We start from the raw sequence: 23,039 nt of genomic DNA on the forward strand, positions 1-23,039 counted from the left end.
CAAGGTCCAGAGTTCAGGCTCCACGACCTGACCCAAAAACAAAAAAAAAGGTCAGAACATAAATGCTTTTTGGCTTTGTGAGTCATATGTTCTCTGGGTGATTATTAAACTCTGCCATCATAGTATGAATGTAGGCCTACAAGGATGTAAACATGTGACTGTAGCTGTTTTTCATTTATAGTCATTGAAATATAAGTGTTGTGTAATTGCCATGTGTCACACATATTTTTCCAACCATTAAGGTACAAAACATTCTTAATTCATAGGTCAAAAAGACCCTCATATACCCTTGTCCTAAATGAACACTAAGGTTCATAGAGAGGAGGTGGAATTTAGGGATAAAGAGATGTTCTTTTACTAAAATGCTTAGGATACAAAATTTTGCAACTCCTTTCATTTGCCACTAGGTGGTGGTCCCTGTAGCCATGAGGCTCAGCCTGTAAGTCTCTCAGCAAAGGCTTTGAGTAGTAGCTGAAGTATTCAGATAGGTACATGAGCTTACCAAAGATTCAATACTTACCACAAACTGTATGAGATTGTTTAACTTTTCTGCTTTTCTACTTACTTGTATATATTCCCTGTAATGTACCATATCCAACTGAGGGACCGCAATGACTCTCCCAAGGTCTCTGAGGTTATCAGCCCAAAGTCTAGGACAATATTATAAACATAGCTAAAAATTTGGGAGTTGCAAGCCAGGTTTCAGTTGGCTCACACCTGTAATTCTAGCTACTTGGGAGGCTGAGAACAGGAGGATCAAAGGTCGAGGCCAGCTAGGGCAGAAAAAGTTTGTGAGACCCTTTTCAACCCCATAGTGGACACAATGCTGTGGACTTGTTATTCTCAACTACATAGGAGGCTGAGATTGGGATGACTGTGGTGCCAGGCCAGTGGACAGAAAAATTCTCAAGACTCTGTCATCATGAAAGGGAAGCTGGATGCAGTGGCATGAGGCTGTGGTTCCAGCCATAATGGGAAGCATAAAGTAGGTAGAATGCAGTCAGGCATGGTGGCTCACACCTTCAATCCTATCTACTCAGGAGGCTGATCTGAGGATCACTGTTCAAAGCTAGCCTGGACAGGAAAGTCAATGAGACTCTTATCTCCAATTAACCACCAGAAAACCGGAAGTGGTGCTGTGGCTCAAGTGGTAGAGCTCTCGCCTTGAGCGGAAGAGCTCAGGGACAGGGCCCCGGCCCAGAGTTCAAGCCCCATGACTGAAAACAAACAAAGGTGGAATGCAATGGGCACACACCTGGAGATGGGTATATGTGAATGAGAGCCTATCCTAAAAATAACCAGTGAAAAACAACGAGACATGATTCAATAGTATTATACCAACCTAACAAATGAGGCCCTGCATACAAACCCTAAGAGTGGGGGAGGGGGAGAAAGAGAGAATGGGGGAGCAACATGGAATCTAGAAACAGATTCTACCCAAGAAGCAGATTAGTAGGGCCTACTTACATTAAGAGGATATTTGGTCATGTGTGGTGATAAATACCTATAATCCCAGCAACTCAGGAGGCTAAGACAGGAAGATTTTGAGTGGCAGCAGCCTGGGGTATATAGTGAGATCCCGTCTCAAAAAGTAAAAGTATAGCTGGGTGCTGTGGCTCACACCCGTTATCTTAGCTACTCAGGAGGCAGAGATCTGAGGATTCCCTGTTCAAAGCCAGCAGAGCAGGAGAGTCTGTAAGATTCTTATCTCCAATTAACCACCATAAAACTGGAAGTAGCTTTGTGGCTCAAAGTGGTAGAGTGCTAGCCTTAAGCTGAAGAGCTGAGGGACAGTGCCCAGGCCCACAACTGGGGAAAAAAAAAAAAAAAGTATATTTGAAGCCTATTCCTAGTGGTTTTTTGTTTTTGTTTTTGTTTATTTTTTCCATTTGAAGGGCTTGAACTCTGGGCCTGGGCACTGTCCCTCAGCTCTTCAGCTCAAGGCTAGCACTCTACCACTTGAGCCACAGCACCACTTCCTGTTTTCTGGTGGTTTATTGGAAATAAGAGTCTCACAGACTTTGAACAGGGATCCTCAGAGCTCAGCCTCCTAAATAGATAGGATTACAGATGTGAGCTACTGATGCCTAGTGTTTTTTTTGTTTGTTTGTTGTTTGTTTGGGTCCGGTCATGGGGCCTGAACTCTGGGCCTGGGCACTGTCCCTCAGCTCTTCAGCTCAAGGCTAGCCCTCTACCATTTGAACCACAGTGCCACTTCCGGCTTTTTTTTCCTGCTTATGTGGTGCTGAGGAATCAAACCCTGGGCCTCATACATGCAAGGCAAGCACTCTACCACTGAGCCACCTTCCCAGCCCATGTTTTGTAACAATATTCTAATGGTTCTCTCCACTATTTTTGCTTAGAATTTCCTGTACCAATTGCCTTGAACTTGAACTTGTTTTTGGGTATGGGAGTGTGGGTTAGCCCTGGTTTGCTTGGGTACGTATGTATGTGGTGGGTCTAGTGAAACCGAGGTAGACACAGTGAGAGCATGAACATCCTGTTCCATGGTGGTCATTCTTGTTCCCCAGTCTGGTATCTCCTAGCTCAAACTGTTGTTTTGGGATGAGTGCCCTTTGACTTGAGTGATCTTATTACCTTCCCTTTCTTATCACACTTCTTTATTTAGATACACAAATAAAAGCTATCAGATCTCTATTAAAACATTTGAAAACGTTTTCAGTTTCTTGGTGTGGAAAAGGACTCACCACAGCAACATGATCATGAAGATTGTTTGTGGTCTTAACTGTGATTCCATAGTGTCATGAAATTATATCCACCCTGATCCCTCCTTAGACCTCTTAGGAAATATAGAATGACACCATTCCTTAATCTTTTAGGATGTAGGCTATTGAAGAAAGCACTCATGTCCTTCAGAATCTTTTCTTCTCTTGACTTAATATCTCCACTAGGGCAGTAAGAAATCTTTTCAAAAGTAGACGTGGTTTTCCTGAGAGACAGCAGTTTCTCAGTGGAGATTCTCAATTTCTCTATGTACCAAGCATTTCAGAAACAAGGGTAGAACTTTGGGTTGTCATAATGAATAAAGGCACATTGGTGGCACATGGTCGAGACCAGGGCCACCAAGAAGGGTTTGGATCCCAGAGAAAGAAAAACAAAACAAAACCAGAGAGGCAGACAGGGTGCTAGAAAGGGCAGATCTCTGCTGATATGCAGTGTGGTAGGGCCCTGTGTCTCCTTTCTTAGCCCTAATCTGGGAACTAGTGCTTCCTGTTTCATTAATATTGAGTAGAGAGACTAGGTGTCCTGAACAGCCTCTTTTATACTAGTTCAAGTTAGTCCAGGGGGCAATATATCTTTGTCTCCATTCCTTCTCTTTAATTTCCATCATCAGGTATGCTATCAACCCTCTTCTATTTGAATCTTAACGTTTTTGATAGTAGTAACCCTGAGCTACTTACTCTCCTCTGACAAGATCTCCTTCTAATTCAGGGATGAGTCTTACCAGATGTTTTAGTTGAGATATTTACTCAGGATAAAGTTATCTAGAGCAAGTTATTACAGTCAAGGTTAAAAGTGAGGTTAGATTTCACATTGTCTATTAGCATGGTGATAATTCTTAGCTTCTGGATCTTAGCTCGCTTTGTTGTTGTTGTTGTTTTCAATGCCTCAGTGTCCTCCTTCACCTGGCTTGCCTCAGGATGGAGATTACATTTCAACAGGAATTTTGGTGGGGACATTCCATCCATAGCAATGTGAGTAAGGTAACATTCATAGCTCTTGGGATTGGTACCTAGATATCTTTGTGGAGCCAATATGTTGCCTATTACAGCTAAGTAATATATAACTGTCGTTGTTCTAACAAAATTGGTACTCATAGATAGAACTAAAGCTCTGGCCTTGGTGCTTCCTCTTTCCTGCTGGTCTCAGGCCAGGTAGATTTCTTATCGGACCATATCTTGGGCTGAATCTGTTCTAGTATATAGTGTCGAGAGAATACCTTAATTCTGATTGTTGCAATCAGCCTGTGGAGCAATATAGATGCAGCAGGATATTCATTGGAGGTTAGCATGTCTGTACTTTTTTTTTTTTTTTTTGCCAGTCCTGGGGCTTGAACTCAGGGCCTGGGCACTGTCCCTGAGCTTCTTTTGCTCAAGGCTAGCGCTCTACCACTAGAACCACAGCACCATTTCCGGCTTTTTCTGTGTATGGGGTACTGAGGAATCAAACCCAGGGTTTCATGCGTGCTAGGCAAGCACGCTATCACTGAGCCACACCTCCCAGCCCTGTACTTTTTTTTTAAGACCAAGTTTTGCCCAGGCTTGGCCTCAAACTTGTGATCTTCCTGCCTCAGCCTCATGAGTAGCTTGGATTACAGGTGTGTGCCACTGCACCTGGCATTTACTATTTGGTTTTGTGAGTCACCAGTTTTAAATATCTTAACTTGTTTTACTCTTCAGGATAGATCTCAAATCACTGAGGCATCCTTTAGTGTCTGTGAATGTGTTCTTGTGTCAGGTTGTCCCCACTCCCATAGAAATAGGAAGATAGCTTGAGAGCAGGGATTTGAAGGAGAACCTGATCACTAACCTAGAATACTCCATTTTGTTTCTGACTCCATCTTGTCTCCTATCTTTTCTTCTGAGCTCTCCTGAGTCTTTCTGGACTTGTAGCCCATGAACAATAGACCTGATTACTGAATATCTTAAGACCAAAAGTATACTAGATGTACTTCTTGGCACCCATATAGTTCTGTATCCTGAGATGATTGCCAAGATAATGGACAAGTGGACCACTTGGCTTCCTGTCATAGCTGAGATGCCAGGCCTATACCACTATGCCCAGGTATAGATTGGAAAAGTCTTGTGAGCTTTTCTACTTGGATTGACTTTGAACCATTAAAGGTGTGAGCCATACCTCACACATAGATGAGCCTAACTGCAGTATCATTCTGATGTAAGAATCAGGGAACATGGTCTGACAAAGGATTTTGGATAGGCTTCTAAGAGTCAAAGAAATTCGAGAAAATGTGAAGTTTTGTTTTTGTTTTTTCCCAATCCTGGGGATGGAACTCAGGACCTGGACACTGTTCTCGAGCTTCTTTTGCTCAAGGCTAGTGCTCTACCACTTTAGCCACAGTACCACTTCTTGCCTTTTCTGTTTATGTGGTACTAAGGAATCAAACTAAGGGCTTCATGCATGCTAGACAAGCACTCTACCACTAAGACACCTTCCCAGCTATGATTTGGTAGAAGACACATTGTACATTTTGGCATATCCTGATAATTTGGGGAAGATAATGGAAAGGAGTCATTAAAATAAAATAGGCACCGGGGCTGGGAAGGTGGCTTAGTGGTAGAGTGCTTGCCTTGCATGCATGAGGCCCCGGGTTCGATTCCCCAGCACCACATAAGCAAAAAGGAAAAAAGCCAAAGTGGCACTGTGGCTCAAGTGGTAGAGCGCTAGCCTTGAGCTGAAGAGCTGAGGGACAGCGCCCAGGCCCAGAGTTCAGGCCCACGACCGGACCCAAAAAAAAAAAAAAAAAGAAAAAAATAAAATAGGCACCATTTAATGAATACTTAAGTTTTGAGTGCTGTGGCCCCATACACATGACCTCATTCAACCCTCTCAACAATCCAGTAGAAATTATCACCCTTGTTTTATAGGTTTCATTCCAAGGTGGTAGAAGCAGACTTAGAGTCTAAACCCAGCCTGGCACTGGTGGCTCATGTCTGTATCCTAGCTCTTCAGGAAGCCGAGTTCTGAGGATCATAGTTCACAGCCAGCCCAGATAAGGGACTCTTATCTCCAATTAACAAGCAAGAATCTAGAAGTGGGGCTGTAGCTCAAGTAGTAGAGCAAGAGCCTTGAGCAAAAAAACTAAGGGATGACCCCAGGGTCTAAGATCTAGACCGATAGCTGACACACTTGTATACACATGCACATGTACACACACCCCCCATGTACAATAATTCAAACTCAGTTTTATTTGACTGAGAATTGAATGTTTGTGCATTGTTTAATAATAGCTAAGCTATGGAACAACACAGATGTTCCTCAGTGGACTAATGGATAAAGAAAATGGAATTCTGTGCTTCCATCAGAAAGAATGACATTGTTTCATTTGTAAGGAAATGGAAAGACCTGGAAAAAAATTGTATTAAGTGAAGTAAGCCAGACCCAAAGAAACATAGGCTGCATGGATTCCCTCATTTGTAATAATTAGAATGTGCCTATAAATCTACAAGTAATCCCAATTGATAGCAAAAGACAAAATAATTACACTTAGACATAATTAATAAATAGCACTCTAAACATTTATACAGTGAGAACAAAGGACTTTTTTTTTTTTTGTCGGTCATGGGGCTTAAACTCTGGGCCTCGGCACTGTTTCTGAGCTCTTCAGCCCAAAGTGAGCGCTCTACCACTTGAGCACTTGAGCCACAGCCCCACTTCCAGTTTTCTGGTGGTTAATTGGAGATAAGAATCTCTCACAACGGGGCTGGGAAGGTGGCTCTGTGGTAGAGCACTTGCCTTGCATGCATGAGGCCCTGGGTTCGATTCCCCAGCATCACATAAGCAAAAAGAAAAAAAGCAGGAAGTGGCGCTGTGGCCCAAGTGGTAGAGCGCTAGCCTTGAGCTGAAGAGCTGAGGGACAGCGCCCAGGCCCAGAGTTCAGGCCCCACGACCTGACCCCTCCCCCCCCCCCAAGAAAAAAATCTCACGGACTTTCCTGCCCTGGCTTTGAACAGTGATCCTCAGATCTCAGCCTCCTGAGTACTAGAGCACCCAGCAATAGGACAATATTCTTAGGAGAGAATCACAAGGGCTTAATAGCTCTGTGCATATGGTCATATAAAGTGATGCTTATTGAAATGGAGACAAGAGTATTTTTTTTTTTTGTACAAGACTGCAAGAGGTTGTTTTATTGTTTTGTTTTTACCAGTCGTGGGACCTGAACTCTGGGCCTGGATGTTGTCCCTAGCTCATCAGCTCAAGGTTAACACTCTATTACTTGAGCCACAGCGCCACTTCTGGCTTTTTCTGCTTATGTGGTGCTGAGCAACCGAATCCCAGGCTTCATGCATGCAGGCAATCATTCTACCACTGAGCCACCTTCCTAGTCCCAAGGTTGTTTTGTTGTTTGTGTTTCTTTTTTCCTTTGGTTTATTTTCTTTTGTTGCTGTGTTTGATTTCGGTACCTTTTGTCTTGTATGTAGGTTTATCTTATTTGGGGAGGGGAAAAGGAAGCACAGAAACTGAAATAAAGGGTGAACCAATTTAATGGTGGTACTCACTAGACACTTTGTTGGAAAGACCTATACAACTTGGGGGAGGAGGGTGGTTGGGAGGGGAAAAATAAGGGAGGGGTAACACAGTTCACAATAAATGTACTCATTACCTGGCTTCTGTAACTATAACCCCTCTGTATATCACCTTTACAATAATTTTTTTTTAAAAGAAGTGAGTGCTTGTGATTACTCATAGATCCAGATGACATAATTAAGTGTGCCTTTGTGAAAACCCGAGGCTGGGAAATACATAATAAATAAAAGTATTGATTCATGGATTTCAAGGTCGAAGGGGCTGGATTTGATGATATTCTTCTTGCTGGTATCACAACATGCTGGGAAGCATCACAGAGAGAGAAAGAGAGGTGGGAGGGGAGAGGAGAGAGAGAATATATGAGTTAATGTTCTGATAATATTAATTCATTTGTGAGGGTGTAGCCTTCCTGAGCTAACATCATTTAAAGGTTCCACCTTTCTACACTGAGTCATTGAGGATTATACTTTCCAGTACATGAACTCCATGGACACATTTAAACTATAACAGATGTGTCTGGAAGCTAAAAGTATTATACAGATAAGTCATAGCTCCAGATCTGCAAGTGCTTTTTATCTTTTTTTTCCTCCATCCCCCTCCCCCGCCCTAACTTCAGTAATACCTATCTCATCACCAAAGAGAAGTAACATTTAGTTCAATGGGGATTTTTAGGGGTTATTATTTTAAAAGTGTGCCTTCATTGTCCCCAGCCTACATCCAACATTCTGTAACATCAGCAATTCTAAGAGGGAAACTGATCTCCATGTCTTGAAGTTGGGATGATGTTGGAGAGAAGAGATACCCTTGTAGAATATATATATATATATATACATATATATATTCTCTCTATATATGTATATATATATATATGTATATATATTCCAAAGGGCTTGGTTTAGTTTCTATGGCTTTCTGCCAACATTCCTGGATGGAGGAATGTGGGGGTTGGGGTTGGTAGGGCAAGGGGCCTATCTTACCCGAGAAAGGGTGAGTCTGACAGCTGAAGGGTCCCAGAGCAGCAAATATCACCTTGTCTCTTCTCTTGGGCCACTCTAACCAGCTGCTTTAGACTGACAGAGGCATCTGGCTGCTAAAAATACCCTACTGACCAAGAGCTCCTTGTTCCAACTCAAGCTGAACACGGCTACAAGTCTAGAACTTGGCACATGCAGATAGTTTCTTCTTGAAAACGAGCTTTTCAAACCTTGGCAGTACCCATCCCAAGACCACACGAACTCATAGTCACTTCTATCAGGTCACTGTCCTCATGCTCCCTCCCCATGCCTGCCTCCAGGGAAAGTGGTGAGGGGGAGGTAAGGGCCTAGTGGCTCAGGGGGGTGGGGAAGGGGAAGTGGCCTGTCCATTTATAGTCCTCCTCTTGGGACACTGAAGGTGCTAAATAGCAGCAGCCACCAGAGGCTGGGTGCAGTGTGATATCTACCTCGCTGGCCTAACAGGCTCTGAGATGACAATAGGGGACATGGAGAATGTGGAGATCTTCACTTCTGAGGGCAAAGGCCGGGGTCTGAAGGCCACAAAGGAGTTTTGGGCGGCTGATGTCATCTTTGCCGAGCGGGCATATTCTGCAGTGGTTTTTGACAGGTATGAAACCCGGGGAGTGGCCATCCTCTCCTTCATTAGCCTAGTGGGTGAGAAATTTCCCAATGCTTTGCTCTCAAAACCGTTAAGGGAAGGGCTAAGGGTTATGGATCCTTAACAGAGTGGCACTGTTAATGCTGGTGCTTTTTTTTCCCCTTCCTGTGAGGAGCCATTTCCTGGAATTTGTTGTGGTCCCTGGAGGGGTTGCAGGTGAACAGGACTTTGGGACATCTTCTTTTAAGGGGGTGAAGTTGGCTGGGAGGGTGTGTTGTGGGTGGAAAGGTGGGTGTGGTTCTGGGGGAATATATTCTTACAGAAAACTCTTTAGCTTCTTTTGGTATATACAAGAACCTAGAAGTCTATTAGAGGGCAAAGAAGTTGTTGAGAGTGTAAGAAATTAATTGTAAATACACAAGTAACACAACACAGGCACCTCTTTACTTTTCAAAAAAAGTTAAGAGTCTGGTCCAACCCTAGTCTCCTATGCTTTTCCTTAGAGATAATCCATGTGATGATTTTAATGTGTTTCCTTCTAGATTGTTTGTTACATGTATCTGTCTGTTCTTATCAAGATATATAGCTATAGATTGTCTATTTTTGCTTTATATAGAAATAGTATAATACTTTATGTGTTACTTTAAAACATTATTTTCCCCTCTAAATAGCATATTTTAAAATGCTTATCCTTGTGGAAACTAGTCTATAGATATTTAGGCCTTCAAATATCTTTCTTTAAATGACATGTAACGCTATCAGTATTGACTCATAAGCTGTATTAATCCTGAGTTTAACTGCTAAATATTCTACCCTATAATACATGACATCTCACTTACTTATTTTCCTATTAAGAGACGTTTGTGGCTGCTTCTTATTCTTTTTCTCCTCCTCATTTTCCTCTTCCTCCTTGTGTGTGTGTGTGTGTGTGTGTGTGTGTGTGTGTGTGTGTGTGTGTGTGTGGCTGCTTCTTATTCTTTTTCTCCTCATTTTCCTCTTCCTCCTCGTGTGTGTGTGTGTGTGTGTGTGTGTGTGTGTGTGTGTGTGTGTGTGTGTGTGTGTGTGTGTGTGTGTGTGTGTGTGTGTGTGTGTGTGTGTGTGTGTGTGTGTGTGTGCCAGTACTGGAGCTTGAATTCAGGGCCTGGACGCTGATGCTGTCCCTAAACTTTTTTTGCTCAAGGCCGGAGCTCTGCCACTTAAGCCACAAGTTCACTTCTGGCTTTCTGCTGGTTAATTGGAGATAAAAGTATCATTTTTCTGCCCAGCTGGCTTTGAAGTGGGATCTACAGATCTAAGCTGCATGACTAACTAGGATTACAGGTGCGTGAGCCACTGGCAACAGCAAGTTCCTTTTCTCTCTGTACTTTGGACTCAACCCAGGATCTTTTTTTTGGGGGGGGGGTCTGGTGGTGGGGCTTGAACTCTGGGCCTGGGCACTGCCCCTCAGCTCTTCAGCTCAAAGTTAGCACTCTACCACTTGAGCCACACCACCACTTCTGGCTTTTTTCTGCTTATGTGGTACTGAGGAATCAAACCCAGGGCCTCATGCATGCGAGGCAACCACTCTACCACTGGGTCAACTTCTCAGCTCATCAATCCAGGATCTTGCACATACTAGGAATGTGCTCTAACACTTCTTTGAATTTTTAAAATAAACATTAAATAAAAGTTTAAATTCTTCAAATGTGACCAGCTTTCACATAGTGAGACCAAAGGAGGATACTCTTAGGAGAGGAACACAAAGGGCAATGCCTATGCACCTCAGTTCATACAGAATAATACTTATGGAAACGAACTCCTGGAAATGGAAACAAGAGTTTTTTTTCTTTATTGCTGTTTCCCTTTCATTTCTTTCTTTCTTCCTTTTTTTTTTGGGGGGGGGGGGTCCGGTCGTGGGCCTGAACTCTGGGCCTGGGCGCTGTCCCTCAGCTCTTCAGCTCAAGGCTAGTGCTCTACCACTTGAGCCACAGCGTCACTTCCGGCTTTTTTCTTTTTGCTTATGTGGTGCTGAGGAATCGAACCCAGGGCCTCAGGCATGCAAGGCAAGCGCTCTACCACTGAGCCACCTTCCCGGCCCTCCTTTCATTTCTTTTGTCCAGTACTTGGGCTCGAACTCAGGCCAGCACTTTACCACTTGAACCACAGTGCCATTTCCAGCTTTTTTGATTTATGTGGTACTGAGGACTTGAACCCAGGGCTTCATGCATGCTAGACAAGAAGTCTACCACTAAGTCACATTCCCAGCCTTGTCTTATTTACTCTTTTATCTGTCTTTGGGAGGCAGAGAAATGGAGGGACAAAGAGTAAGCAAATCTAGCAGTTGTACTTATTAGACACTATGTTGAATATGAACTAATACAACTTGTGGGTAGGGATGGGAGGGAAAAACTAGAATAGGAGGGAAGGGGGCCCGGGGCTTGAACTCAGGGCCTGGGTTTTGTCCCTGAGCCTCTCTGTGTTCCAGGCTAGCACTCTACCACTTAAGCCACAGTACCACTTCTGGCTTTTTCTGAGTAGTTTATTGGAGATAAGAGTCTCATGAATTTTCCTACCTGGGCTGGCTTCGAACCATGATTTTCAGATCTCAGCTTCCTGAGTAGCTAGGATTACAGGTGTGAGCCACCAGCACCTGGCAAGAAATGTATTCTTTACCTGACTTATATAATTGCAACCCCTCTGTACATCACCTTTATAATAACAAAATATTTGAAAAATGTAACCAGCTTTAAATGAGTCTGCTTAAGTGGACCAAAGTGCCTAGGATGCTCATATTCAGGGTTAGGGAGAAGATGTGTGAGGGAAAAGTTGAGAACTTCATTTATTACAATTTTTGTGCCAGTCCTGGGCTTGAACTCAGGGTCTAGGCACTGTCCCTGAGCTTTATTTGCTCAAGGCTAGCACCCTACCACTTGAGTCACAGCTCCACTACTACTTCTTGTTGGTAGTTTTGTTAGAGATAAGAATCTTATATACTTTCCCTCTTGGGTTGGCTTCAAATTGCCATGCTCAGATCTCAACCTCCTGAGTAGCTAGGATTGCAGGTATGAGCCATCAGTGCCTGTCAAGTTGAGAACTTTTAAGGAACTTGGTGTTAGGCAGGCTGTTTGTGAACATGGAAGCAGGGATGAGCTTCTTAGCACCCAGTGGGGACAGCTGGGCTGGGTATCTATGTGGTTCTCTATGTGCCTGTGGGAAGCCAGGAGCAGCCCTGGCACACAGAGCACACTGACAGCCTCTAAACTGGGAACAGCTGGGGAAGGAGTGGTGGAGGACAAATGATCTATAAATGGAAGTAATTTCATAAAAGGATTAGGTAAATTCCTGAACCATTTGTTCAGAAAATGAAGAAATATGTGTTTGTTAAAATATTTGTTAAAGAATAGCCTCTTCATGACATTGTCAAAAAAAAAAAGAAAAGAAGGATATGTACTCATCATCTGACTTATGAAACAGTAGCTCCTCTGTACAACTCTTTAATAATAACAATAAAATTATTATTATTTTGTCAGTTGTGGGGCCTAACTCTGGGTCTGGGCGCGGTCCCTGAGCTCTTCAGCTCGAGGCTAGTGCTCTACCACTTGAGCCACAGCACCACTTCCAGCTTTTTCTGTTTATGTGGTGCTGAGGAATGGAACCCAGGGCCTCATGCATGCAAGGCAAGCGCTCTACCACTGAGCCACCTTCCCAGCTCTAAAATTATTATTATTATTATTATTATTATTATTTGGGTCCGGTGGTGGGGCCTGAATTCTGGGCCTGGGCGCTGTCCCTCAGCTCTTCAGCTCAAGGCTAGCACTCTACCACTTGAGCCTCAGCACCACTTCCGGCTTTTTTCTTTTTGCTTATGTGGTGCTAAGGAATTGAACTCAGGGCTTCAGGCATGCAAGGCAAGTGCTCTACCACTGAGCCGCCTTCCCAGCCCTAAAATTATTTTTTTTAAGTGTCCCTAAATACCCAGGCCTTGCAGGAGGTCCTTGTATAGCCACACCCACTTCTCCCCTGTCCCCACCTCCTGCATAATCCCTGACAACCCTAGCACAGTCATATAGTCTCCATTTCTATAACTCTATCATTACAGTGTTGTTTAAGTGGGACCACACAGTGTGTCACCTTTTGGGACTGTCTTGTTGCACAGTCATAATTCTGTGGAGACTCAGGCAGGTGTTCCATTTACCTGTGGCTCCTTCCTTTTTGTTGCTGTGTAGTACCCCATGTGTATGGACAAGTTTGTTGAGCCATGCACCTGCTAAATGACATCTGGATCATTTCCAGTTTGAAGCCATTGCACATAAAACTGCTATATGAAATATATATATATGTATGTATATATATATATATATATATTTCCCTTTTGATGTTTGCTCTTGGTTATTGAGGATAACCATAGTAAATTTAGACTTTTGCTTTTAGGAAAGACATGCTGTTGTGTGACAGCCTGCTGTGAGTGCCATTGCTAAAACATCTACTGAATAGTCCTCAGATTCTAAAGTTTAGGAGTAATAGCCTCTTCTCTTTCTTTTTTTATCCTCTCTTCTCCTTTTCCCTCTCTTCCAATCCCCTTCCTCTCTTCTCTTTTTTCTTCTTCTTCCCCTTCTCCCCTTCCCTCCCCTCCCCAGATATTACCATATCTGGCAAAAATTTCCTTTTAAACCTAGACTATACCACCTACCTCCACAATGAGGCCATCTCCACTCATTTACATCTGGGGATATGACTTCAACTTGGGATGAGGAGTGTGAACACAGAGGATGCACAGAAATACATACAGGAGGAGGTGCTATGTGCACTGGCTGTAATTCCAGTATGAATGGGAGGCTGAAGTAGGAGGATTGTGAGTTAGAAGCCAGCTTGGGTTACATGGCAAGACTCTGCTTCAACAGACAAAATAAAAAGGGCCCACTCTATTCCTGAACAAGGAAGCTGAAGTGTCTAACTTATACCTAGGTGTATAGTAATGCAACACGAACACAGCAATGCCCCTCAGGGGCGGACAGGAGTCACTGAAAAATTACATAGACACATCAATCTGGTCACATTGCAAATTGTCTGCAATTGCAAGGTACTGCAGAGGAAGTATTCCAGATCCCTCACAGATTGTCTTTCCAACATCATTTCTCACTATGATTCCTATGATCCCCAACAGCCACTCCTATATCTTAGAGTGTCTGTGCTTGCCCCTACTTCAAAGCTTTGACACAGCCAGGGCCTCTTTCTGGAAGACCTTGACCTTATCTGAGGACAAACTCAGTTCTTCTTTATCCCAGCAAGGCAAATCCTCTTCACCTCCCTGCTGAATGTCCCTCTGATTGTCTCCACCAGTTGTGGACTAGGATCTCATCTTCTTTACTTATATTTTTGTACCAGCTCAGCCTGGATACTGCTGGAAGCAAGTATTCTCTTTATCTCTAAGGCCAGTATTCTCTTTATTCTCCAGTATTCTCTTTATGTAAGGCCCTCTGTTACCTAACTCAATAATAGATAATAAGCATGTGATAATAAAGCCTGTAATTGATGCTCAATAAATCCTTATGAAAGAAAGGAAGGTGGGAAGAAGAGGAAGAGGGAGAAAAGGTAAAAAGGAAGAAAATGAGAAAAGGAATTAAAAAACGGTAGTGTGGGTACTTAAAGGATGGAATATTCTCTACTATTTGGTGGGCTTGGAGTTTTGTGGACTTTTTTTCCTTTTTAGCTTTTTTACAAATTTATTTTTATTTGTAAGAAACATACAATTAAATCTAACTTGATTTTTAAAATCTAAACTCCTGGGCTGGGAAGGTGGCTCAGTGGTAGAGCGCTTGCCATGCATGCATGAGGCCCTGGGTTCGATTCCTCAGCACCACATAAGCAAAAGAAAAAAGCCAGAAGTGATGCTGTGGCTCAAGTGGTAGAGCGCTAGCCTTGAGCTGAAGAGCTGAGGGACAGCACCCAGGCCCAGAGTTCAGGCCCCACAACTGGACCCCCCCCCCCAAAAAAAAACAACAAATCTAAACTCCCTTAGTGGTAATAACATTTTATAATATAACTATGGCAAAAAACTAATATTTGTTTAATCAAAGTATCATGCATATAAAAATCATGGCAAGCAAGCAAAATTTAATTAGAAAATTCATAGCTCATCAAAGTGTATCAATTATGTTGACAATCTGAGACCATTTTTGCAAATTTAGTCAAGATAGAGAGCAAAATTCACAGCTAGGCTTGACATTTAGTACTACAAAATTTTACCCTAACATTTTTGTTAATAAGACCAGACAGGGAGAATCTTTCTTTGGCTCAGTCCTCTTTGATAGTGGTGTGGCAGGCTGTCTGTCCAGCATGCATACACCTTGTCTTTGTATTTATTTATCTGCCAGTCACTGATCATTTCCATATAAGGAGCTGAGGAGCAGCTGCCTTTCCAGCCTTCTCAACTCTGACAGATAACAGCAACCCAGGGTGGGGCTGCAGAACAAGGCCTGAGTGGGGGTCCTCCTTCAGGCAAAAGATGTATTGGTAAAGTGGGTGGACTGTTTGGGGACTTCTGTTCTCTGGCTTGACGCACTGGCTAGCAGCCAGGACTTCCAAGAATAATACCTGTGAGGATAATGACCACCACTTCCCTAGAGGGGCTTGGTGAAAACTTGCATATAGAAAGTGAATGGAAGGAGCCAATAGCACCAATCCATGGACACCAGTGGTCTTAGCTACTCAAGAGGCTGAGATCTGAGCATCACTGCTCAAAGCCAGCATTGCACTGACATTGCGAAGTTCTGAATGAATGAAGTTACTACTTGAGTGAACAGAAGACAGGATAGATACTTGTGAAGGTCATTATTTCCTCACTACCGCTGTCCCAAGGCTGGTGGGAATAAGCACTCTTATTCCTGGGATCCAAAAGGGTGTTTGGGGACTTTATAGTCTTTTGAACACTCTCCCACACTGGGAGAAGCAGTGGGGGAGGGGGAGTTTGTCTTTGTCCCCACAGGGACCATTTACCTCCTGCTAGCTTGCCAGGTTGAAAGATTATTACTACTAGAATGTGTTGATTAAACAGTTTTAAAAACAAAAAAAAACAAAAACAAAGCTTAGAGTATAGCTCAGTGGTAGAATTGTTCTCTCCTCTATGATTTTTGTTCTTTGGGGTTTTTTTTGCTTGTTTTTAAATTATGCTGGTCCTAGGACATGAACTCAGTGCCTGGGAGATGTCCCTGAGCTTTCTTGCTCAAGTCCAGTGCTCTACCACTTGAGCCACACTTCCAGTGTTTTGGTGGTTATTTGGAAATAAGAGTCTTATGGACTTCTCTGCCAGGGCTGGCTTCAAACCATGATCCTCAGATCTTAGCCCCCTAAGTAGCTAGGATTACAGGTGTGAGCCACCAGAACCCAACTTCCCTTCTTGATGCCACAGTGGACCACCAGGCCTGGCCTTGGTCTAGTTCTGGAGCCTGACCCCTAGCCATGTCCATGTGTCTTGCTTGACTGCACTGTAATTGCCATCTTCGTTTGATGGCTGGAGGCATGTCAGCAGAAGCTGTACAAGGATCATTTGAAGGAGCTGGGAGGGTTCAACTCAGAGAAGAGGAAAGAAACAGCAGCAGTGGCTAGCAAAATTTTAAGGAACTGACCTGGCCAGACGGCTACACTGGGGTACAGGAGTGTGTTTCCTGGGAAGGCAAAGTCACACTTAACACAGGGAAGTACATGACAATTAGAATTGGCCAGCCACAAACTGTTCTGCTTTTGTTTTATGGTTTTCTTGAGTTAGAGTTTAACTATATAGCCCAGGTTGGCCTTAACTTGCAGTCAGTCTCCTGAGGGTTGGGATTATAGGTATGTACCACCATGTCAGATTGTGATTTGTTATACATATGTGTGTGTGTGTGTGTGTGTGTGTGTGTGTATGTGTATATATATATATATATATATGTGTATATATATGTGTGTATATATATATATATATATATATATATATATATATATATATATATGGGAGGTGATATATAACACAGTGCCTATGACATAATTTTTTTGGCAAGGGGTCCATGACGAATTTCAAGACTCCCAGGTTCCTCTGGGGTCTTTTCTGACATGTTCTAGAAAAAACTTCCTTTTAATAATATTCAGCACATTACATGGTGACCACATGTTTGCTTGGGTTTTGGGTGACTTGCTCACTGTATCCCAGTACTCGTCCAGTAGAGCTCATGAATTGACACTGTGAAATGAACTGACCAAAAGCCTACCTGCAGAAGGCATTGTGTCTCTCACATTGAGGTCACTTCAAAAGTTCTGTGAAGCTGGGCGCTGGTGGCTCACGCCTGTAATCCTAGCTACTCAGGAGGCTGAGATCTGAGGATTGCGGTTCAAAGCCAGCCCGGGCAGGAAAGACCGTGAGACTCCTATCTCCAATAAACCACTAGAAAACCAGAAGTGGCGCTGTAGCTCAAGTGGTAGAGCGCTCACCTTGAGCTGAAGAGCCGAGGGACAGCGCCCAGGCCCAGAGTTTAAGCCCCACGACTGACAAAAAAAAAAAAAAAAAAAAAAAAGTTCTGTGAAAAGTCTGATTATAACAAAAAGACCATTTGAAAGCTCAAGCTCCTCATTTTGAAAAGCAGGGATCTATAATTTTGAAGGATAAAGACCAGCTTAGAGCTAGGACTGGAAGCCAAGTTTCTCCATGGTCAGTGCTGTGTGCTTTCCAATAGGCTCTCAGCCGTAGTTTGAAGCCGAGTGTGTCCCCAAGGTTTGCTGTGTAGCATTTAATCTTTATTGTGAGCTATTAAGATGGCAGGTATTTAGAGGTGGGGCCTTTGGGAAGTAGTTAAGATTAAAATCAATGTGGAGTTCTAATGATTGAAACATTGTGGCTTTATTAGAAAAGGGAGAAACTTGTGGGTGGGAATGGGAGGAAAAGCTGGGAGAGAGCTGGGGAAGGAGTGACATTGTAGAAAAAAGTGTAGTCCTTGCTTGACTTAAGTAACTGTATTCACCTTTATAATAATAATACATTTAAAAGAAAAAAAGAGGAAGAAAAAAAAAAGGAGAGCCTGGTGCCCATAGCTCATGCCTGTAACCCTAGCTATTCAGGAGGCTGAGATCTGAGGATCTCTGTTCAAAATCAGCCCAGACAGGAATGTCCATGAGATTCTGATCTCCAATTAACTATCCCGCCCCCATCCCAGAAAGCTAAAATGAGTCAAGTGGTAAAGTGATAACCTTTGAGCAAAAGAAGCTCAGAGACAGCATCCAGGCCCCGAATTCAAGCCCCAGGACTGGCATACACATATACATGCACACATACACACACATGAGAGGGAAGAGGAGGAAGAGAAGGAGGAGCAGGAGCAGGAGCAGGAGCAGGAGGGAGAGACCAGAACTCCTTTCTTAGTCTTTTTTTTTTTTTTTTTTTTGTCGGTTGTGGGGCCTGAGTGCTTTCCCTGTGCTCTTCAGCTCAAGGCGAGCACTCTACCGCTTGAGCCACAGCACCACTTCCAGTTTTCTAGTGGTTTATTGAGATAAGAGTCTCATAGATTTTCCTGCCTGGGCTGGCTTTGAACCATGATCCACAGATCTCAGCCTCCTGAGTAGCTAGGATTACAGGCGTGAGCCACCGGCGCCTGGCCCCCTTCCATATTCTCGATCCCTGTTTTCTCATTATACAATATGCTCTTCACCTTAGGGCTGTGTCAAACAAAACAAAAATAAAACCCATCATCAAATTCAAGTCCTAATCTGTGCCACTAGACCATGACCCCAAAGCAGTCTTTTTTTTCTAGCTCACCCAGCCAATGCTCATGTTTTGTAACAAGAGAAAATGTCCCAAGAGAGCCCCCCACTAACCCTGTGTTTTCTTCCTCCATGGGCAGCCTCATTAATTTTGTGTGCCACACCTGCTTCAAGAGGCAAGAGAAGCTCCATCGCTGCGGACAATGCAAGTTTGCCCATTACTGTGACCGCACCTGCCAGAAGGACGCCTGGCTGAACCATAAGAACGAGTGTTCCGCCATCAAGAGATTTGGAAAGGTGCCCAATGAGAACATCAGGTCAGAGTTGGGTGGGGGTCGGGGGTGGGTGGGCTTGGGAGTTCCACACATCAGACAGGATGGTAGCAGGACAACATTGGCACTGGCTGTGGAAAAGAGCGTCCAAGAGACCTGATGGTCCCTTCTTCTAGTCATGCCCTTGGATCCACCAGGGAGAGCTGGGGGTCTACAGCTGCGGCTGCCCCTGATGAAGCAGGCCTAGGACTTAGAAGCTACAGGTCTTTTCCACACCTAATCTGGAGCCCCAGCCTCACCTCCTCTTATTCTTCCTCCTCCTTCCATTTAACAAAGCAGTTTGTTAATACAGTGCATCTTGATCAGTGTCATTCCTTTCAACATTCTCACCCTCTCCTTCCCTATCCACTCCTTCTCTCACTCTTCTTAATTTTGTAGGATTATACATTGAATTATTGACTGTATTTCCCCTCTCTTCTCTTCATTTTGCTAGTCCTAGGTCTTGAACTCAGGGCCTGAGAGCTATCTCTGAGCTTTTGTACTCAAGGCTAGTTAGCACTCTATCACTTGAGTCACTGCTCTACTTCCAGCATTTTTAGTAGATCAGTGCAGATAAGAGTCTCATAGGCTTTTCTGCCTAGGATGGCTTCAGACCACTATCGATGCTAGATCTCAGCCTCTTGAGTAGCTAGGGTGACAGGTGGGAGACACTGAAGCTAGGCATGGAGTCTTCTTTCATTCTAAAGCTGCTCAGGACTCCATGTAGGGACACCTTGGTCCCCAGGCACCTATGGACTCACGTAGGTCAAGTCTCACGTAGGTCAAGTCTCCAGAAATACCTCTGACCTAAATGAGACAAGAAAAGAGTTTGTGATTTGCCAAGAGGTGGGACTGACTTGATCTGATCCGGGCCCAGCAGCCCCTCCCAGGGACCTGGACAGCACTGTGGGTGGCAGAGAGACACTGTGTCCCTAGGTCACAGGATTCACTTTGTGGGACAGAGCTGCCTAACAGTTAAAAAGGAAGGCCTAGTCATGAAGCTCCCTGCTCTCTAGACCTCCTCCTGTCCCTCCTTCCCTCTCCTTCCCCAGACCCCTCTGCTCTAGTCTGGCCAGGCCTTTTCCTGCTTCCTGAATGGGCTCTATCCATGGCTACCTCTGGGGCCTTTGCTTATGCTATTTATCCCCTAAGGCTGTCTTCTCCACTTTCTCTCTGTCCTATCATTAAGAATTAGTTCAGTTGGAGTTGTCAACTCAAGTCTAAGATCTTAGCTACTCAGGAGGCTGATGGCTGAAGATAGAGGTTTGGAACTGAGCTTGGCTGGGTAGACACTTTGGGACACTTTGTCTCCAATTAAACAAAAAAAAAAGATGCAATTGGAATTGGTGGTTCAAGAAGGAAAGCACTGACATTGAGAAAAAAAGCTAATTAAGAGTGTGAGGCTCTGAATTCAAGCTCCCCCCTCCCTCCCCACACACCCCTCCAAGTACTTCTGGAGGGGTGGCAGAATGTATTATGCCCAGATGCAATTTACCCAGCTCCCTACCAGTAAGCTGTACTGTTAGGAGACACCAGACTGCTGTCCCTCTCCATGTCCCCAGGCCCTGAGTGGCCCAGCTCCTGCTCTCCACTCCTCTACTCAGCCATCTGGGTCTTCTTGCTGTTTCTCCATCAGGCCAAGCCACTTCATTTCTCTCCATCTTGTTACCCCTTTTATTTTCTGCCCAGCATTTAACACTACTCAAAACAATGTTGTTTACTTATATTTCCCCTATCATAAGAAACATTATGATAGATTGTCCTTTCATGTAGTTCAAGAGCCTGACACTGCCTGGCCTCTGAGGTACCCGGTGTTTGGTGTTTGTTGAATGAAAGCCTGAAGGACCATGTGGTGGGTGTGGCCTCTCAGACAAAGTCTGTCCCTTCCCACAGACTGGCTGCCCGCATCATGTGGCGGGTGGAGAGAGAGGGCACGGGGCTCACGGAGGGCTGCCTGGTGTCGGTGGATGACTTGCAGAACCACGTGGAGAACTTTGGGGAGGAGGAGAAGAAGGAGCTGCGGATGGATGTGGACACGTTCCTGCAGTACTGGCCGCCCCAGAGCCAGCAGTTCAGCATGCAATACATCTCTCACATCTTTGGAGTGGTATAGCCCTGTGCCCTGATTCCTTGTCCTCTCTCCTCCAGCGCCCTCCTCTTGTCAATCGGATCTAACCCAGGCAGCCAAGGATTGTTGGAATCTGCCCTGTACTTCCCAGATATAGCCAAAACACCTGCTGGTCCTTCTGACAGAACCTTAAATGTCCCCATTAAAAAACATAAACGTTGGGTGCTGGCAACTCACACCTGTAATCCTAGCTACTCTGTAGGCTGAGATCTGAGGATTGTGGTTTAAAGCCAGTCTGAGCAGAAAATTCCCCATAAAACACGTATCTCCAATAAACTACTCAAAAACTGGGAGTGCACTGTGGCTCAAGTGGTAGAGCACTAGCCTTGAGCACAAAGAGGCTCAGGGACAGTGTCCAGGCCCTGAGTTCAAGCCCCACAAGTGACCGCCCCCCCCAAAAAAAAATTCAGAGTTCTTAACCCTTAATAAAAGATGGGCCATGGTTACAGCTGGCATTGCCCAGTCAAGAAGTTTCCAGACATCAGGAAAGGTGGCCAAGAGGGCTGGAGGGGACAGAAGCTTAAAATTAAGACCCCTTGTCTACACTCTTTCTGGTCTTCTTACTACATCATTTATACCCTAATTCACATTGTTACCCCTTCTACAAACTACTCATTTGTCATTCTCTGAGTACTGGACTTAGATGGTAATTAATCTTCTGGTCTATCTGTACCTTCTCAGTTTTCTCCTGAAAACAAAGACTTGGTCCACATTATGGTCTGCCCATCACTCACTTTAGAAAGAAGACCCTTTCTCATGTCTCCTGGGCAGGATGTTTGGGGAGCCTGAAGCAGTGAGTCAGGCCTTCCTGGTTGGAAGGACAGAAGCAAGCAAGGGCACAGGAGTCCAGGAACTAGATGGAGGAGCCTGGTGGATCTGGAGCCTCAGGCTTTGGGCTTTGGGGTATGTCTGGATGGCTTCTGTGTGTTGGGCCACACCTTACATGGTGATGGTGATTAGGCTGAAGAGAGAGGTTATAGTAACAGTAATAACGTCAAGAACAGCATGAACACATGCAGAAAAAGATAGAGATGGGGTTGTTTATTTTGAGAAGTCAGCTCATGCACTGTTGGGGTTTGGACAACTAAGAAAGAGCTGCAGTTCATTCAAAGGCCATCTTCTGACATAATTCCTTCTTCTTCTTCTTTTTTTTTTGCCAGTCCTGGAGCTTGAACTCAGGGCCTGAGCACTCTACCTGAGCTTCTTTGGCTCCAGGCTAGCACTCTTACCACTTGAGCAACAGTACCACTTGTGGCTTTTTCTGTGTATGTGGTACTGAGGAATTGAACCCAGGGCTTCGTGCATGCGAGGCAAGCACTCTACCACTAAGCCACACTTTCAGCCCAATTCCTTCTTGCTCAGGAAAAGTCAATCTCTATTCTATTAAGATCTTTAACTAGCCAGGCAGTGGTGGCTTAGGTCTGTAATTCTAGCTACTTAGGAGGCCGAGATCTGAGCAATACAGTTCAAAGCTAGGCCCAGCTGGCTTTGATAAAAGTCTGTTAGACTTTTTTTTTTTTTTTGGTCATGGGGCCTGAACTATGGGCCTGGGCATTGTCCCTTAGTTCTTCAGTTCTTCAGATCAAGGCTAGTGCTCTACCACTTGAGCCACAACACCAGTTCTGGCTTTTTCTGCTTACTTGGTGCTGAGGAATTGAACCCAGGGCCCCACGCATACAAGGTAAGCACTCTACCACTGAGCCACTTTCTCAGCCCCTCTGTGAGCCTCTTATTGCCAATTGACCACTGGAGCTGTGGCTTGAAGTGGTAGAGTGCTAGCCTTGAGCAAAAAAACTCAGGAACAGTTCTCAGGCCTGGAATTCAAGTCACTCCCTTACTGACTGAAAAGAAAAAAGAAAAAAGATCTTTAACTGATTAGATGAGACCCACCCTCATTGAGGAAGACAATCTGCTTTTACTCAAAATTCTCCAATTTAAATATTAATCTTATCCAAAAAGAAATAGCTTCACAGAAACATAAATGATGTTTCACCAAATAAACTATCCGAGCACCA

At 44.2% G+C, this 23,039-nt stretch overlaps 1 protein-coding gene across 2 annotated transcripts in view; it reads left to right on the forward strand.

The window, feature by feature from the left end:
* The first annotated feature begins 8,706 nt into the window (after positions 1 to 8,706).
* The window catches only part of LOC138804718 (histone-lysine N-methyltransferase Smyd1), a 33,248-nt gene continuing 18,915 nt past the window's right edge, over positions 8,707 to 23,039 (forward strand). For both annotated transcript variants that reach the window (XM_069989181.1, XM_069989183.1), the window contains exons 1-3: positions 8,707 to 8,889; positions 18,726 to 18,902; positions 20,790 to 21,003. In XM_069989181.1, coding sequence (XP_069845282.1) covers positions 8,753 to 8,889; positions 18,726 to 18,902; positions 20,790 to 21,003 — 528 coding nt within the window. In that variant the 5' untranslated portion in view covers positions 8,707 to 8,752. The remainder of the gene's footprint in view (positions 8,890 to 18,725; positions 18,903 to 20,789; positions 21,004 to 23,039) is intronic.

The sequence above is a fragment of the Dipodomys merriami genome, unplaced genomic scaffold (assembly GCF_024711535.1).
Source record: "Dipodomys merriami isolate MVZ:Mamm:240054 unplaced genomic scaffold, mDipMer1.0.p SCAF_37, whole genome shotgun sequence".
In the NCBI taxonomy this organism is placed as follows: Eukaryota; Metazoa; Chordata; class Mammalia; order Rodentia; family Heteromyidae; genus Dipodomys; species Dipodomys merriami.